Source organism: Stegodyphus dumicola, chromosome 2 (genome assembly GCF_044657685.1).
Source record: "Stegodyphus dumicola isolate Sdum_Otavi_A_Nest chromosome 2, ASM4465768v1".
In the NCBI taxonomy this organism is placed as follows: Eukaryota; Metazoa; Arthropoda; class Arachnida; order Araneae; family Eresidae; genus Stegodyphus; species Stegodyphus dumicola.
The window spans coordinates 107,631,760-107,651,300 of NC_140769.1; the positions used below are offsets into that span (position 1 = coordinate 107,631,760).

General features: G+C 33.7%; 1 protein-coding gene across 1 annotated transcript in view; it reads right to left on the reverse strand.

Annotated features, from left to right (window-relative positions):
- Positions 1–1,044: 1,044 nt before the first annotated feature.
- The window catches only part of lft (Limb expression 1 family member lowfat), a 696,498-nt gene continuing 678,001 nt past the window's right edge, over positions 1,045–19,541 (reverse strand). Inside the window, exons 3-4 of the mRNA XM_085811015.1 lie at positions 12,451–12,591; positions 1,045–9,883 (exon numbers count right to left, since the gene is read on the reverse strand). Of these exons, the coding sequence (XP_085667141.1) occupies positions 9,464–9,883; positions 12,451–12,591 (561 nt within the window). The 3' untranslated portion in view covers positions 1,045–9,463. The remainder of the gene's footprint in view (positions 9,884–12,450; positions 12,592–19,541) is intronic.

The window sequence follows — 19,541 nt, forward strand, 5'->3', positions numbered from 1 at the left end:
AAATAAATAAACTAAAAAAAACTGTACATTAACGGTATCGTACATTCCTTTTAATTAAAAACTAAAAGGGTCCTGGAGTATGAATGGGGGAAGGTGTTGACTAGAAAGCAGTACAACCATTCGGATTTGGAAAATTTGATTAAAATGGCAAGTTGTAGTAAAAGAAAAGTCGTTGTTGTCTCGAAAGGCGGTTAGATGCATTGAAAAAATGGATCTATCTATTGTTTCCTCTTTTGGTGATGGTGCGAGTACTGTAAGTGATTGGAAAAGAAGAAGAGGCAGTCACCGCAGTTGAGGAGACCGACTTTTCTACTAACAACTTTGTGCCGTCATTCAAATGTCTTAGTATAGATGCTAAGATGTTAATGTTGGAAAAGTGGAGTGGTGGCTGACCGCTGACAGTGATCTTCGGCAAGAAACATTTTTAGATGACGACAACATTGGAGCTGTCGGCGATACATTTTACGATGACGATGACTCCGACATCGATGACAATGCGACCTCCGTCATATCACATACAGATGGACCAAAAGCATTGAAAATGTTTTCATGCTATGTGGAACAACACGCATCGGATTCCTTCCCTGCTGTGATGCTTTAAAAAAAATGGCTAAATTAAGCAGCGAGTCGACGAATTCCCAACCTTCAGCAGAAAGAAAATTACTGAATATTTTAAACATTCCTTTAATGGTATATAAGCCTTTTATAATAAATTGACACATTTAATAAATGCTTTAGCTAAAAAAAGTAAATTTACATCAATTAAATATTTTTTGTTTTTGTCCTTCTTCGCCTTAACCGGCTTAACCCCGATCCCATTTAAGTAGGGTATACTGTGCCTGTACAACCAATGGTGAAATTCTAGTTCTCCGTCCTTTCCTATAGGTGTGGTTTTATCTTGTAGAGAGTACACGAATGTTCTCTAAAAATTCAATTCAATTATTTCAAATTTAACGCACGTAATGTGATTTCGCCCCGAACATTTTGAACGGAGGAGTAGAAGATTAATTTGTTACCAATAAGAAAAGACTCAGACAAAACAAATGTAAGAAAAAGCAACTTTTATTCTTTGCGTTTCTGTACACGGTAAACAAAAAGAATCAGCATTTTATCACAGTGTGGCGCGAACCCATTTTCGCAGCACCCTACATGAAATAATATGAAAGACCTATGTACAGACACACACACATTTTTGGACATCATAAGCGAAAACTCCCGACAAAGGAACTTCGGGAACGAGGATGAAATAAAGCGAGGATGCTTGCCGACTAACATTGCCCGCAGCTACTCAATAAAATAACAGTTGTTTGAATTTTTTTATTAATTTAAAAATTTAAGTTCTCAAAGTTCATGGAAAACTAAGATTGTTAAATGACATTTAGGCACATTGTTTTCAGAAAATCGATATCATATTTGTATTTTACAGAAACATGAATTCTTAGCATTTATACGGAAACAGATAATAAGGAATTCTTATTATTCTGAAGGAAACGCGAATTACTTGTAATGCATTAAGTGACCATCTCCCTATTAAAAACTTAGAATTACGGCTAATCAAATCTCATTATTTTCTTCTTAAAAGACTTCTTAGTTTGATATACATTTATCATAACATCTGCAATTCCCAATACTTTTTCGGAGCTTTAAATTCATAAAATTGCTATGAGTAGGGAAAATTTATTTACTGGAAGGCTATCTTAGTTAATCTTAATGCTATTTGGTTAATTATTATTTATTAGAGTGTTAAAATGCAAACCTTATTTTTGTAGCAATAGAAATTAAGTAATTTAAAGAAAGTAACTTACATTTTACGATATCTTTAGCTTAATTTCAAAAAAGAGCAAAAATTATGATTTTCATATTTAAGCAAAAAGGTGTAGGGTGGGCCTAAGAGTTCTTAAAAGAGGAAATCTACATTAACCAAAAATGGCCAATTGTACGGGATGTTCATACTTTTTAAAACGTTGGTGAAATAATTAGAGAAAAAAGAGAAAGTATCGACACGAAAAGTTCCCTCTTCAGAATGCTCTTACCGCTATTTTTTAAGTAAAAGCTGAAAATGAATTTGTAATTTACCTTTAGTTCGCCTAATAGGTCTAGCTAAGTTACATTATCGAAATAGATAAGTTACACGATTGAAATTCCCATTTTTGGATATATATATATATATATAGAGAGAGAGAGAGAGAGATACATACATACATACATACATAGATGGATTTATAAAGCGATTTTAATTCGGCTTATGTATGGGTTTTCAATACTGGCTGAATTTTTGCCGTGAAATCTTACCTCTCGTTTATAGCCAAAAATATATGTTATACACTTTTAAGCTAATATATACAAAGGGATTCTTTTGAACCCAGTGCTGGACCTTTTGACAAAGAAATTAATATTTACAGAAATATTTTAAAAATGGAAACTAATGTTCAAATATCCTTCAAATTTATTAGCTAGAAGTATTTAAAGGAAGATGGAAGATAATCTACGGCGTATGAAAGGTAAAATATGTTCTCTCTCTCCTTAAAAAAAAAGTGTTTAAATTCATAAAAACTGAGCAACTAATACGTGTTATTCTCAATCTAACAAGTGGTTAGACAAGGTCGGAAGGGAAAAGCAAAAGAGGATGATTCTCGAAAGACAGATAAAAACGGAGCAATTGCAGGCCATATCTTAAAGCTTCGCACGTAATTTCATAGGCTATAAAAATTATTCAAATTATACATAATGTTATTGCCTCAGAGGCGCACGCTCCCTCTTTTTAAATGGTCCAGCATTTGGGTAATGATCCGCGTTTTCGTCCTTCCACTTCAGTCCGATTGTAAATTTTTTAACCGGGATGTTATTAAAAAATAAATAAGAAGGCATTTCTTTCTCTCAGCATAGCCAATTCTTTGTTTGGTGTACGAATTACACAATGAATACAGATAGGCGTAAACACTGTTTTGTATTCCTCTCATTGAATTCAACGCAGGTGCAACTCGCAACAGTTTAAAGAAAAGAATCAAAACAATTGGCCCTCAATCACTGCGGATGTCCTTTTTTACGAATGTTGTAACATCTTTGGCTCTATTACATTCCCAGTTATTCACTGCCATTGGCTCATTGCATATTCTAGACATTACTAGCAACTTTAATGCATTTTACCATAAATTCAAACTACACCATTCTGAATGTACACAGTGTCTATAAAAGTTCTTTTCAAGCTTTTATTTTCCAACTGTTTGTTGCAGATGTAGACTTCCATTTGAAAAAAAAATCTTTAAATAATGAAAATATTCACGTTATGGCATTTTCAAATTAAGAATATTTGATGTGGACTAATAATTTCCTTGTGAGGCCAATTAAATTATGTACACTTTTAACTGCACTTCATGTAAGCTTATTTCCTCGAATTTCATTAGAGATATATTTCTCATTCAATCATTCCAGTTCTCAATTCGCGAAATCCTATACATACGACATAAAAACTCATAACATCTTCATTAAAAATTGTAAAATACAAAAAACTAAAACACCAAAGAAAATTATCATTTTTTTTTTTTTTCTTACAATTAAAATCAGTTTCTACGTCAAAACAAGCAGTTCGGCCAGTGGTCAGAAGGACCAAATTTACGCTGCACAAAATTGAAAGAACTTTTGTCCCCACTGGGCTAAAAGACACTGAAGTAGGTGCACTAACTAACTTGATTCACTATTTTACTAAGAATTTCAAATGTAAACAAATAGCGGTCTCTTTAGGCCTAACGGCACCAAAACTTTTAAATTGGTGATAATGTTCTAACTATTGCATGCAGATTAAATAAAGACATGAAAACCTTAACCGGAACATAAGAACAACATAATTCAACAACTTTTAAAGCAAAAAATGCACAATTTATCAATATATAAGAATAAAAATACTGAACTCACTAAGCCGGGTAACAGGATGGGAATATATATGCTCGGTGTTGCCGATTTCAACGAGAACATGAGGTACACACCTAGATTTTATATCCGTACCATATACAAGATTTCAACGTTCTACAGCTATTCGTTTTTTAGCTACGCAAGACACATACGTCAAGAAAAAAAAATCTCTTCCGAGTCCATTTTACATCCATTTTATCATCCATTTAAAAAAATTGCCTTATTCTATCCGTACGTACAGATGTAACAAAAAAAAAAAAAAAAAAAAAAAATCGTTTAAAGGAATTCGAGAGTGGTCAAATGGATATTTTCGTTGAAATAGCTTTCGTTGAAGGCCATGTTGCTAGTTTCAGACAACTCATTAGACAAACTCCTGAGAGTAATATTCTGCGGCGTTCCGTTATTCCGTTATTATTTAGAATTTTAGCCAAATAAACAATTTTTTTGCTACATAGCAAAATAGCTTAGAAACAAATCTTACATTATTTAAGAACATACTCAGACAGTCACTCCCAAAACAGTCAAGTTAGGCAACGGAAATAAAGTTGGTTAAAAACTGGCCAACTGCCAGATTGCTCATATAACTTTTAAGCAGATCCTATTATTGGAATCTCAAGACCTTATTGGTTCTATCTCACGTGGACCTAAATTTGCTTACGTTCGAACTCTCTGGAATATATAACAAGAAAAAAAGTGCCAATCTGCAGTAGGAAGACTTAATGAAAGTTATGGTTTCAAATCAAACAAGAAGCAAGAAATTCATGTTAACTGAGATAATGGAAATTTTTTTTTTAAATAAAGAAGACGTTTAAGGAGAAGAAAGAGCAAATGAAAAATAAGCTACTAATGATAACCGCATCCGTAATAACTCCAAAAGTTTTAAAGGCCCACCAGCGGCCGAGCGGTAAAGTCGCTGAACACTGGTAGTTGAGTGCGAGGTTCGAATCTCGCGAACGGGCTGGCTGCATGGGTGTTTTCGTGTTTTTGCCCATGTGTAACGTGTATACGAGCCAGTTCCCCTTAGAAAGTCCTCCACGAAGGCATCCCTTCCCTTAGGCAGATAGCCCTCGAGGCTTTGCCATAATCACACACACACACCAAAAGTTTTAATCAATTTTTTTTTTCACTGACATGACGTTTATTATCTATATTCATTCTTAAAGATTCAAAAATTATATCAGAAAATATTATTATGCATATTGCATACCATTTTGTATGCATTTCGTTTTCTTTTTATTTTGCCAATTTTAAGCTCTTGCATTTGTTATAAATTATTTATCAAAATATGAAAACATAAAATTTCGAGTCTATACGTTCAATTCTTTTACAGAATTATTATTTAAATAGTGTACTTTATTGTAGTATGTGATGTAAACAGTTTGATATCATGGACCTTATAAGAGATAGACTAACCTAGTGGGCGGGGCGCGCGTCATCGACATGTCCGCAAGAAAGAGTAGGGACGATTTGGTTTACTTTAACACTGAAACCTATGGCGTTTGTATCACATAACTGTTTTTAATTATTAAATGTGATATATTGTATAGTAATGAGATTATGAAAGTCACAGTTTTTTCAAATAGGATTTAATACATCTCATTAAAGCACGTTTTACTGCATTTCGCGCATTTTTTTTTTTCATGCGTAATTCTTGTACAAACATCTTTACTCTGATAAAACGGTAAAAACTCTAAGGACAAAATTTATGAACTTAATTTTGCGTAAAAATAAAGTAAAATTAAATAAGATTGATAGTACGTGATGCTTTGAAATAAATAAGGTAAAATTAAACAAGATCTGATAATTTTTTTTTTAATTTAATGAACATTTTCAGGCAGTGAATTTCAAAACTATAATAACATTACAAAACGATTATTTATTTGATTATATCATCATTAAATTATTAACATTAAAGTGAATTATTTATTTTAGTAATTTATAAAATTCGGAGCATAAAATTTTCTAAGTGCAATGAAGGGAAAATAAAGAGATAAAATAAAATCCAGAAGCGCTCAGATTATATATTATGCCCAAAAGTAACCTTTTTTTTAACGTTTTGTGTGTTACCTATATTTATTGAATATGATGTTCTTCGCCCGTAAACTACATTTGAAACATAGCCTGTAACATTTGAAAAGAGCATATCTTTAGAAATCCCGCACTGGAGATAAAAATATTATTTTCCGTACAGTGCTACCATTGCTCGCTTTAAAATCGTTGAAATTGTTAATAAAAAAATCCGTTAAAGTTTTACAAAATATGAAATAGATAATACGGTTAAACAGAATTTTAATATTAGTATTAAATGTATAAAAATTAAGGAGTCAAATGTGTTTATCACTATGATGTATTTTGAAATATAATTGAAATAAAATTCCTTTATAGAACTCATCTATAATTTTAAAAAAAGCAGCACAATTTAGAATTTTAAACAAAACTTTCAAAAATTATTTTTTAAATATTTTAGTATTTTTTACCAATAAAAAGCACAAAAATTGCTTGTTTGAAATTTTCTATTAGTTCGGATTAAAAATATTATTTTCTAAAAGAATTAGTTACAAATTTCCTTACAGCATAGGAAAAGCTAAAAAAAAATCCAGCCCTGAAAGCATGCAATAGTTCTATATAATTCTTTGTAACGCTAATTACGCTTCATAAATATCTTAAACACTTAAAAATAAATCTCAGTTTCAAAAATTAAAATATGGAGAAATTTTAATTTGTGAAATGAGGCGCTACAACCAGCTTTTTCTTGACAATTTATTATAAAATAATAAGCAACATTGCTTGTTAACCAAGCTTGTTAAATTTCTGCAAGTCGTCCCTACTCCTCCGGATGTGATCAAGGTGACAGCCGGCAACGCCTCAGACGAAAGGGAAAACCCGTTTGGGTTAGTCTATTTCTTATAAGGTCCATGTTTGATATATGCGCAGTACGTAATTAAAAAGTAGACAGCATCCTCGCTTCGTATCCCCTCTTTCAGTTTTCCGCATTGTTTAAAAACTGATTAAAGATCACAACATTGTAAAATTGTTTTTACAATGACACATTATTTTAAATATGCAGAATTTTGCACAAATTCACCCGAATGAAAAACAAAAAAGTCGCTATAAAAATTTGAAATAAATAACTTCCTTCGTTAAAAATACTAATTATTTTTCACAAAAATTTGAAAACTTTTGAAAAACATAATTTTACATATCACTAATAAAAGAACTTAAACAACATAGCAAACACTGGTTTCTATTCATAAACTTACTTAAAAATGAATTGCTTAGCTATAATACTATTTCTGTATTGCAAATGACATACCAACAATAATGGCTTCAGTACAATGTCCGAGATCAGGAACTGTCGGGACTTCGGCGGTTCCGGATATGGAAAATTCCGGATTTAAAATGGTCTTCACTTCTGGAATCTAATAAAATGACACGCAGACGTGTCAACATAGTTGCTTCGCTTATTGTTTATGCGAGACAGAAGAATGCTAACCCCCAACAAAACCAGAGCCAGTGCGTCTGCACTGGGGGGGGGAGGCAATTTTTTTTTTAAATTTAGATGAGCACCGAGCAGCAAAAACTAGGCATGGCAAAATTTTTAGAGCTTAGGAAGGTATCTGTCTGCAGGATTTAGGACCCATATTTACGATTAGGAATTTAAAATTGCACGGAAAGGCAAATACTAAATGCATGCGAAGGCCCTGCCCCTCCTCCCCACAACCACTGAAGCTTCGAAACAGTAATCCGGCCCAAAGACAACACAACGCCAATCAGTGGATTGTTCTGTGCGATTCCCTCCCTAGCTAGCAGCGTTTTGGAAGTTAGACGCAGGAGTCTCAGTCGGAAGAAAGATCCAACTTGCTTCTCTTTGCTGAGCATTACGTTCTCCATTTCTCGATTTTATAAGCGTAGAGAGTTTTCTTATTTACTTATTTTTTAGGTGATGGTCAGGAGATTGGGATACTAAACTATTCCAGATACTGAAAGTCCGGATTTCGAATTTTGTACTGTATATGAATCTCATTGGGTGAAATCTGTACTACACACTACACATTTAAAACATAAGAATGGAAAAGAAATCACAGTAATGCGTAGATAACACATGTAGACATAAGAAAAATAATTCTTGAATAAATGAAAGCAACGAAAAAAAAAACTGGGCTATTATTTTGCAGAAAAGATAACAAAATATAGGCATCATGTGAACAGTTTTTAGTTTTAATATCTTAATTTTGAACAAACAGTTTAACAAGTTGTGAAATTAATAGCATAAAGATAAGAGAAGTAAGGGGAAAATAAAATAGATACATAACAATGAAATAATTAAACGAACAACAGTTGTTGGATTAAAACATGAATGTTCTAATGATGCTTAAGGGTCGGCCGTTTAATCTCATAAAACAACATAAAAATTAGAAAGTGGTAAAAATTCTTTTGTATGCGATTAAAAATTAAAACAAATAGTACTAGCCTTTAAGACGGCACTGAACTCAGATTCAGAATTCTTAGCACTTTCTAATCTTTACTCATGTTGAAAGCTGTAGTATATGAAGATTTGTAAAAAAGCAAACATTCCGCGAATAAAGCGAAATAAATTATATTAAACATAAGCTTAAATAATATTTTTCTAATCTCACAAAAGACCACCGAATTAAATAATTAATTCAGCACTGGTCAATAATTCGGAAGAAATCAAATCTTGCGCGTTGAAAAACCCTGTATATCAAAAGTTCTGTATCACTACAGGGTAGAACATTTTTCGGCCAATTGGTTCAGTTTATCAGTGCACCCAAAAATGCATCCGATTGTCCGACGAAACATCCAGGCCTGGTTTCATTCTCAAAAAATAATGGACATTCTTGAAGTAATAATAATAATAATAATAACAAGGTATGAAACGTGACAGACTATAAAATCAAAATGCATAATAAAAGCAAATGTTATTTTATTTACATCAGATGCTGATATCACAAGGAAGTTGAGGAAAAAGCAGCACTTGAAATAAGCTTTTTGGATAAAATTTGATTTTTAGGGGCGTGCTTAATTCTGTTGAAGCGGAGGCAGAAGTTCAAGATACTTGTGGGTGAATTATGTTCGTTACAGATGGATCTTAGCTAAAAAAAAAGCTGAAAAGCCCCTTGCCTGAAATATTACTTTGCTACATATGTCGAGAACACCTTTGACACTGAAATAAGATATAAAGTTGCTTATTTTTTAATTTTTTTTAATCACAGTGGCAGAAAACAAAGACCGGTAGTTATAACTAGCTGCATTTAGTTGGAAATCGGGCAATCTGAACTGCAAGGCACTTATCACAAAATGTCATGGTTGGGTTGGCCTGTATAACCACGTCCGGGACATGAAGATACGCGGAAGAAAACAAAACAAACAAAAAAAAAAAAAAAAAAAAAAATTCAGAAGTCTTTTATATATACAGGCTGTGTATCACGACTGGGACTAAAGAAATTTCTTCTTATTTTTATCCTAATTATATATAATATATTTATATAATATATATAATATTTATAAATATTCTGTTTTGTGCCTAATCCACTTAGCTGAGTCCATTGACAGTGTTCACCTGACTGCAAGCAAGCATTAGAATGTCTCTCTTCTCTTTGGGAAACCTTAATTCTCGACCAGCCAATCGAGCAGCCTCTAATTCTCTTTCTGCACTGGCCAGTTCTCTGGAGATGACCCCGGGAGATTCCTGCTCCCTAGCGATCCAGTCGAGGGCCATTTGAGACCTCATGTCATCATCTAAAGCGCGATGAGAATAATGAGCCACTACTTCTTGGCGCGAACACTGGCGTTCTCGCATAGCTTTTAGACTGCCATTCCAGTGCAGGAGCTGAAAGACTGTCATGAGCTCTTGGAACTCCAGCATGGTGCGGCCTTTGTTCGATTCCAACATGAACCTGAAGGCGTCGATTCCGCTATGAGATCGATCCGTGTCATCTGGGTTCGTAGGGAGCTGCAAAAGTAATGAAAAATATTGTCATAAATAAAAATCGCAGTTTAATTCACAACACGTTTCACATGCATAGGGGACGCGGAGCCAACTGATACATTACAAATGGTGATAGAAAATACATGAGAACAGATAAAAACAAGCGAAACCTCTATAACTAAGCCGAAGTATGCTATTTATAACCCACATGTTGTACTCATTTTTTTTTTTTTCAATTACATCAGGCCAAAGGCCATATTAAATCAACGAACTACTGCAACTGCGTCTGTAAATCGTCATAATAGAATTAGCCCTATAGCCTTAACTTCCCAAACAACAGTTTGAGTTCTTGAGTAGTCATGATATACCTTTGGGGTAGTTATGATACATAGTTATTCATTAACTTCCACAGATAATATGATGAGCTCTACGGGCGCATTGCACATCGGTCACACATTTAAGTTTCATTCTTCTTAAAGCAACGTTTCTTTGTAGATATTTTGAAGTCTTTTATCGAAGCAGTAGTAATGCAGAAGCAGCACTTTGTATATTTGAACGCTGCAAGAATTTGCAAAAATACAGTGTTTCAAATGTTGTTACTAAGGAAGATCATTTTGCAGTCTGAGAGAAAGGGATCGTTGACAGTTAAATCTAGAAAAAGATGTAAACCTCTTGAAAAACATATAATGGAAGTTGCCACTTCCCTTGTGGCAAGATCATTGGATAATTTTGCTGGTCTTAGCAGGGCAACATGGAGTTACAAGGGAATTGGTTAGGCTAAATTGCAATCAATGTCATAAAATGTCCTGGAAAACGTTATTAAATTTTTTCCATCAATCAGTTGCCAAAAGTTGTAAGAACTAGGGGATTTAGGAAAAACAACAAAATGTTTACTGTTATGTTATTAACAAAAACATAAATTTGGAAAAAAAAATCATTCTCAGATTTGATTTGAGATGAGTTCTACTTTAAATAATTATAAAAAGTCAAAACTGTAGAATTTGATGTTTAGACTTATCTTAAAAGATTCAACGAAATCTAGTATCTTTCCCACACACCACTGTTAAGTGGGAACTTTCACATACGCAAAACGTTCACAATTTTTACTTTTGAAGAAATCTAACCAACAGAACTTGTCCTGTTACATAACAGTGAGATCATAATACGTATACTGACCAGTTTTATCATTCCGTAACTCTAGCAACAAAGATGTAAAATTAGGACAATTTCTATGCTACGTGAAGTACTTCCTCGTGTTGCAGGGCTGACAGAGACACTTTTACAGCAGTACTTCATGGCAGGAGGTTAATTAGTTGTTATTTCCAGTTTCTTGAGTATCTCTCTCGACATCAGTCTATGGAATCTTTGGTTATGGGACTACCGCATGTCGCAGCAATTGCCTAAGAACGCCTAAGTTGACATGTTAATTTTGGCCACACATCAAGGAGTAATTACTTCATCAACAGATAGCTTAAGTAGATTTGTTGGGTTGTGAAAACTTTTATAACAAATTAATTTTTTCCCCTCTGCTATGTACTTTGAGGAAAAGAAAATTATCTTTTACTTCAAAGGTAGTCTTTCTTGTTTTTTCTTACATGTTAAATGCATATGTATGATATGAAATGCAATCCCTTTTGCATAACATGAAATATTCCCCTACAGACAGTTTCTGAAAACTTTTTTCCTTCTCCTCATCATAAATTCTTCTCCCGTATTTAAATTAGCATATAGTCGAAGGAGTAGTAAATATAGTCCTAATACTGCGTCATCCTTGAAGTTACGATACGAAATGATATGCCACTTTTGTATTGGAAAAAAAAAATTACAAACAAGCACAAAATGAATTTAAAAACAAAGATAACTTACTTTTTTGGAATAATTACATGGGAATAAAAATGAGGCTAAAACAATTTTAATATCATTACAGTAGCTTTTACGCTTTTTGTTTGAAAATAATTTGTAAAATGTTCTCAATAATATATATTTAATATTTTGTTTAAAGATCAGAAACGAGATAGTCAAAATGACACCTAAAAACAGTTGAAAACATGACAGAGGGAATAAAAAAATATTTCATTTTTATGATGGTTTTTCCAAGAAACTTAATACGTTTTTGTCATTTTAATGATATTATAATAACATTATCATATTTGTTAAAAAGTCGTCATGAAATTCGCAAATTAGTGTTATCAAATTTTTGCGGTCAAATTTACCTTAAAATCGTCAAAATGTTTATGAATCGCCGAATTTAGCACTTTATAACAAAATAATTGATACTGCAAAATTTTAACGTAATAAAAAAGAATATTCAAACTGCCTCCCCAATGTTTATTAAGGGTCGGCGCTTTAAATACACATACGGCGTCCAATAGCCAAAGCAGCACCTTTTTTGGAGCCTTTTATAAAAAAAGTAAATTTCACGAAAAACGAATTTCAAAATCGTAAAACTTGAAAAATTTTGGTAAAAACTGAGCCATTTTGGGTTTTTTCTGAAATAAAAATTAATGAAGAGTTAATTAGGAGGAGCGAAAAATACACAGTGTCACACAAAAACCAGATGCATAATACTGTGTAAAGCCAATTAAATTTACCTTGAAAGACGATTTGGCTTCTTCAACAGCTTTCTCGATGAAATCGTCTGATATCCTTCGAGAAGGGTGTTCATTAAAGACTGAATTCATTAGAGCTATCTTTGCAGCACTCCGCCTCGCTTCGGCTTTTGTTGGGCAATTCTAAAGCAAAATAAACAGGTGATTAAGTTTTGCAAGGTTTACAACATAATGAGAAAATTAATTGCAACAATTACGTTAAGATGAATTGATAAATTTTACAGCTTATTTTAACTGTTACATTATAAAAGGAAAGGATTATCAATTATCTAAAATACCGATATTATATTTTTAGAATATATCTTCGAGATATACAAATACAACAATAGCAATGAAAGGGTTAAGATTGAAGATAATCCTCACTGACGAAAGTCTTGTATAAATTTCATGTATCAACAATATTAAATATACACCCATCTATATCAAATAATAAAATATCCAATACTGTCAGCCTAAGCCGATTAAGGAGCATTTTATATACAGCATGCATTAGCATTTATATACAGTATGCATAGCATAGAACCTAGATGCATATTGAAGAGGAAGAATTCTGATTGCGTAGCATGTTAAAATATTGGATCAGTAACGACTGACAAACTTGGCAGCCAAGTAAGATTAAATAGTCATTTTTATTTCAATTGACATTTGTGGCCATAATTCAATCATGCCTATTTCCAGAATATTTACATTTTGATAATGTTGCGAGAGAAAGGAAGCAGAATGAAATAGCATCCAAGTGGCACAGAGGGTGCAAAAGTGCGCAGTTATACAATGTGCAAGCTCATCAAGGGAAGGTTTTGGTTTATGTTAGAAAGGTTTCAGTTCTCAAAATTTGGAGTTCAAGTCCTGACACGTCATTACCGTTACGGCAGCCATGTGACAAAGATTAATCTAGAAATGGCACAGTCCAGAAAAATTATTTCTATTTTTAGACTGCAAAGAGGAAATACCCAAATTAAAAATGAGGAATTAAGATTCTATATCAAAACATTTAATATTTACTATAGCAATGCTCAAAAACCCTATTTTTAATCCTATTCTATAATAATTTTTCGAAATTACTTCATTCGCGTAAACATTCTTAGCCACAATTCAAAATTTTAACGTAAATTAAAATTATAATTATTTACTTTATAATCTTCCCTAAAAGTAGTTTAAAAAATCTCAAAATTCTTCACGCAATTTAATCAAACTTAATTATGAATAATTAAATATTTAGATAATATGAATTTTTTTTAAAAATTATTTTCTTCGTATTTATATGAATATTTATGTTGAATTCAAGGAGTATGCTCAAGTTGCTGGCCGTCTTCCTATCTTGAAAATCTTAGCCGATATTTTCAAGATTCTGCGGAATAACTTTTCTGCTCCCTTTTTCCCTGCTTATCGAATATCGGCTACATAAGCTTAAGATCAAAATCTGGAAATAAAGTCTGCGGCCCATTTTTAGAACACGTGTCAAGTCATTAGGCTTTTCGAAGCAGGAAATATGAAAAAATGTGCAATGCCCTCGCCGGGATTCAAACTCCGGACCTTCCCGTTTGGTAACCAAACGTACTTTCCAGTTATACCTTACTTTCCTACTGGGCTGGGGAGGAAAGGACTGGGAAGGAAAGAACCGAATCGCCAAATCCTGGTGGTGATGAATTGTCGTCCACCGAGTCAGTTAAGCTTTCAGAAGCAGGAAACATGAAAAATCTGCAATGCCCTCAAAGGGCTTCGAACTTTGTTTCCAATTGCTAGCTTGACCAGTTTTTCAGTTATACCAAGGAGGTACGCGGTAAGGAGGGAGGAAATTCCTTATCCACTCTCTACAGACATTTTAATAGCAGGACATTTTACATTCCTCTCTCTACAGACATTTACAGACATTTTAATTAAGGACATTTAAGAACTCTCTACAGACATTTTAATTTTAAGTCTAGGGCAGTGATGGCGAACTTTTTTGAGGCCACGTGCCATTCCGTTTAAAATATTAAATTAGAATCCTTCATAAATCACCTCAAAATGCTTAGATCTGAAAACTGAAATCTATTTAGCAATGAAAGTATTAAAACTCACCGACAGTCTGCAATAAATTTGAATTCGTTTAGCAAACATTAGCTTCTTCAACTTAAGCGCATTCGTCTTAGGTCCTATGCCAGGGGCATTATGCGATAAGTAAGTGAAACGTTCTAGAACAGACTGAAACACTTATTTAAACTACATAGTATCATTTTATTGTGATTATAGATTAAGGAAGTAATATTTTAGTCGCCTGCCGGCTGACAAGGCTCTGCGTGTCGACTGTGGCCACGCGTGCCATAGGTTCGCCATCTCTGGTCTACGGTATGAATTTTTTTCCAGGTTTTAGTTCTTTTTCTTCTTAGCAGAAGAACTGCTGAAAGCAGAACTAAAGTAATCTTAGTTAACATAGTCCTATGGTTAAAGCATAACCACAGGACGAGAATCTGAAGCCGAAAGAAGGGGATTTAAGTTTAGTCACGTGACTCTTTCTCCGCTCTTAGTGGTCTTAAATGGAAAAGATCGCTTAGTTCTAGTTGTTTTTAACACGAAAAATGTGTTTTGTTAATATGTAATTTATTACATATTGAATACACTATCCCAGGATCAATTTATATCCCAAAGAGATGAAGAAGGACAAAATTTGCTAAGAATTTATATATTAAGAATTACACACACACACGCGCGCAGTATATAAACTTAATTTTTCCATCCTCTGAAATTCTAATAAATAACAAACAGGGAAAAGTATTCATCATATTACAATTTTTGTGTTATGTTGCAGTACAGTCGCGTCGACAGATTTTTAACACCCGAGGTAAACATAAAATTGCGTTCTAAATAAAAATTGCGTGATATTTCTTTAATCACTTTTGTATTTATTTAGTTAAAAATGTTTTAATTTTCCCCCAACTGTAACTCATTTTTTTTTCAAACGCGAGCGTTTTATTAACTCAAACTTCTGCTGCCATCAACATATATACATACCAGAAATTTGTAATTTTTGTTCTTTTCTTATTTGTTCAAATCTCGGGTGAGATGGAAAATTTTAAAATGTTTAAAAAAATTAAAATGAAAGTTGATACCTAATAGTACTTAACTACAAACCTGCTATTTTATAGTTAAATATTAAAAATACTAAGTATCAATTATGATTTTCAAACGATGCAAGTCGCACTGAAATATTTAAATAGAAATCGATGTTCATTTCAGGCCCCCTATTGGCAAAAATTCAAGCTTGAACTGAATGGTATTAATAACACACACAAAATGCGATCTGAAAATAAAAGTTTATATCTAATAGTACTTAATTAATTCCAGTTCGCAATTAAGTGCTTTAAAGTATCAGATCTTGTTTATCACAGGACGCAAACATTAACTGCCTCATTAAAACATTTAAATACCAGCTGATGTTTATTTTAGACCTTTAGTTGACAAAAGCCCACGTTACACGCAGCGCAATTTATGGTCGACATATCACCAAAGATTGCTTATCCACATGTACAACGTTACTGCTCGCTGTTCAAATACACGGTTCTCTCCTCTGTGAAAACATTGGGTAATGTGGTGATGCTACTAGTTGAGATCCTGCCCACAAATGAGACGCTTCCGATATACACAGAAAGCGCATCTTTTCACTTACTAATTGGACTACCCTTTCTTTCCTAGACGTGGACTAATGTTGTACCCCTGAGGCTCTTAGGTCGTTATTACACAGTCTAATACCCTTCTTTCCCCGAGACAGGTTGAGGAGTGTAAATGAAGTGCCTGAAAGACCAACTCCGTTTATCATGTAGGAAGAGATTGGACCGGCTGATCGCGGTCAGAGGTATGATCCTGTAAGATGGTTATAGTCACTTCTGGGAGTGTTCGATCGGCGGGTTAGAAAACACGGCAATACCCTTCTTTCGAGCTCGCCCCTTTGCTTTACTATTAAGAATACTAATGGCCGTCTGATGCTAAAATTTCGAATAATCGTATGATTAATTTGATTGCTCCTTTCTCCTTTTGTGCATTCAAACATCATTTGTTTCGATTTTTGTTTCAGTTCTTAGGCATATGCATTAACTTTACTAAGAAGAATTAAATTTGAAAATGTCGGGAGTATGATTCTTTTTATTTAACATACTTTGACTTTCTCTGAGAACGTAAACTAGCATCAAAATCCTAACAGACGTTAAACGAATCATAGCTGTGTCTGAAGTTATCGACAGAGATTTGAGAATATTTAAATAACCTTTTCATTAAATCAGAGCTTGAACATAAAAGCACGTCTCCTGCGTAACAAAACCACCACCACTGCTGGCGATGAAAGTAGCAAACTTATAAGTAACAGCATATGTCCTACATTATAGCAAAACAGGCACTTTTTTAGACAGGTGTTTATGAAATCAACGCTTGTTTATAAAAAAATGTCTGTGTCTTATAGGTCATATGCTGCTGAAACTTAAATAACAGTCAGAATTTAAATTAAAACGTAGACTAGTAGTCAAAGACTACACAAGTAAATTTAAACTGAAGTTGACTCGAAACTCTAACCGGCGTAACAGTTTAAATGAAGGCAGCTAATGACGGAAAGCCGAATAATTACAAACTTATCAGAGCTGGTAAATCTCAGAACGTGGCCTCGAGAGGCAGAAACACGCTCTGTCATATAATCCCCAAACCTCAGTTTAAATGCTTTTTTTTTTGCACCAGATCATTCGTGATTAATGAGCAGGCGTTTTAACCCACGTTCATTCAACTTACGTGAACTAGTTGCACGATTTCCTCTCGTATTTTGCCTTATGTAATGAGCATCGCTTAGAATTGAAACAGCTCATTCATAATTTAGTCTTTATATAGTTTATTACCAACTAAATCTTAGACAGTTATATTATCAACTAAATCTTTGAGAAAAGCAATTAATTATTTTATTCCTAAAAATCACCCCACCAAAAAGTATCTCCTCCTTTTCGTCAATAAATAGGGTAAAGTCGATTCAGTTCAAAAGATCTGCCATCGTAAATTATGATTTGGGGGTTCTTTCCGTTTTAACATCACATTTTACATTCTAAGACTATTTTTAAAATGTATAGTATAATTTACAAGTATAGCACACAGCACTGCTCACGATCAAGGAACAAACCTGGTTAGCGCTGAGTTGGGAACAAAATTGTCTAGAGTGAGTTGGGAAAAGGCTTAACAGAGACATTACCAGTGTAAATACAAGGTAGTTTCCTTTAAACAGCCTTCCATAAATGGTATTTTTCGTCTCAGGCAGACAGTTCTCACGTACTTTGCCATAATCGAGCCAATTACGAAGAGTTAATTTCCAATATGCAGAACTACATATTGGAAATTATGTGTTTTATGTGTGACCTTGCAGAACTACATACAGGAAATGCGTATGACACATATAAATTACATATTGGAAATGCACATGTCCATGCAGAGCTACATATTGGAACTTATGTGTTTTAAGAAATTATGTGTACGGAAATTACATATTGAAAAAACTGTGTTTCACATTTGAAAAAAAAAATGTGCATTTTTTTTACTTTATGAAGATCTTGATGTTCTGCTAAATTAAAAATGATAATGAAATCAAATTCTTATCCTCTTGCTCATGCGGCCTCACCAAGTGGCCGAGTGGTTAAGACCACTGAATACTGGACGTCACTAGGATTGACTTCCCTCCAGGGTGTCAGCTATACGGAGTTTAGATGCATGCGAATGCATTGGAAGATATTAGAACTATGACAGTGATATGAGTTCTGTTGAACTGACGCCAAACATAAAGGAAACAAGTTAATGATAGCAGCATTCAAAGATTTACAGATTCAGTTGACTTCTCAATTAGAATTAGTTAAATATGGGTAACAGCACTGGGAAATAGAAGGGAAATGTGCCGCTGTACTTCTGTTGCTGTGGAAAATACAGTCTATCATAAGAAAAGCTCTCGCCAGTTAGTCTGCAGCTGTCTGTTGCCGTAGAAACGAACCTTGAACCTTGAAAAGTAAATCTTCAAGACATCCCTTACTTTTCAGTTTGCCATCTTGGCGCATTTAAAAATAAATTGGCAACCGTCGGTTCGCCCTATTTGAAATATACTAGCCCTGTTGCTATAGTGAGCGCTCCTCTCCAGACACTGTGGCGGGAGATGTTCTTCTCGTAGACAGACAGTTACTTACGCTATAGACGTGTTTGGAGTAGGTTGCATACGGCTTAACCATACCGCAGAATACTGGTAGTTTTATTCAGTTTCGAACTCAGACGAATGGGCTGACTGCCTGGTGTGTTTTTGAGAATGTAACGTGAACATGAGAGTTTCGCTTGAAACGTTCTTGGTAAATATAGTTTCGCTTGAAACGTTCTTGGTAAAGGCATTTCCATACGGCTTTCCTGAGTTTTGCCCATTTTCAAATAACCTAACTTCTTGAAATATGCGCTTTCGCTAGTTGTAAATCTTGTCTTTATACTATGGCGATATTGATTCTATGCAGTGTTGTTCCTATGCCTGTATCTGCTTTATGCTGTGTTGATGCTATGGTGAAAACACAATGTCGCTTGACTTAAAGCCTATCACGACTCAAAGCAGGAGACAAATATGTATTAATCATCCTACTGATTACTACAACATTCTCACAATTCTTTTTTATCATTTCGGTTATATAGTAATGATTAGTATTGTTAGCATACCGGTGTTGGGTGTAAGCCGTACGCAGTTCCGATCATGTGAAGCCCGAGAAACTTTTATACCTTAGTTAAATGTTTAAGTATCCGAAAACTGCACCACTTTCCGCTGATTCTTTTATTTTGTCTTTCAATCGGATGGAGCGTACGAATGAAGATACAATATTTTCCATTCACGCTTTATATTGCATTCATATACCTTATGTGATTCAAATATCGACTTTAAAAACACCCGGTGGCGTTAATGCTAGGAATCGTTGCTCAGGATAATTTTTGTCTAGGATTATACCTCTCCCTACTTTTATGAAAACAAACTGCCAAGGTGTAAAAAGAAACCTGAAAGCTCGAAAGTTAAATACAATGCAATCTTCAATTCGCATTTTTTTTCCTTTAAA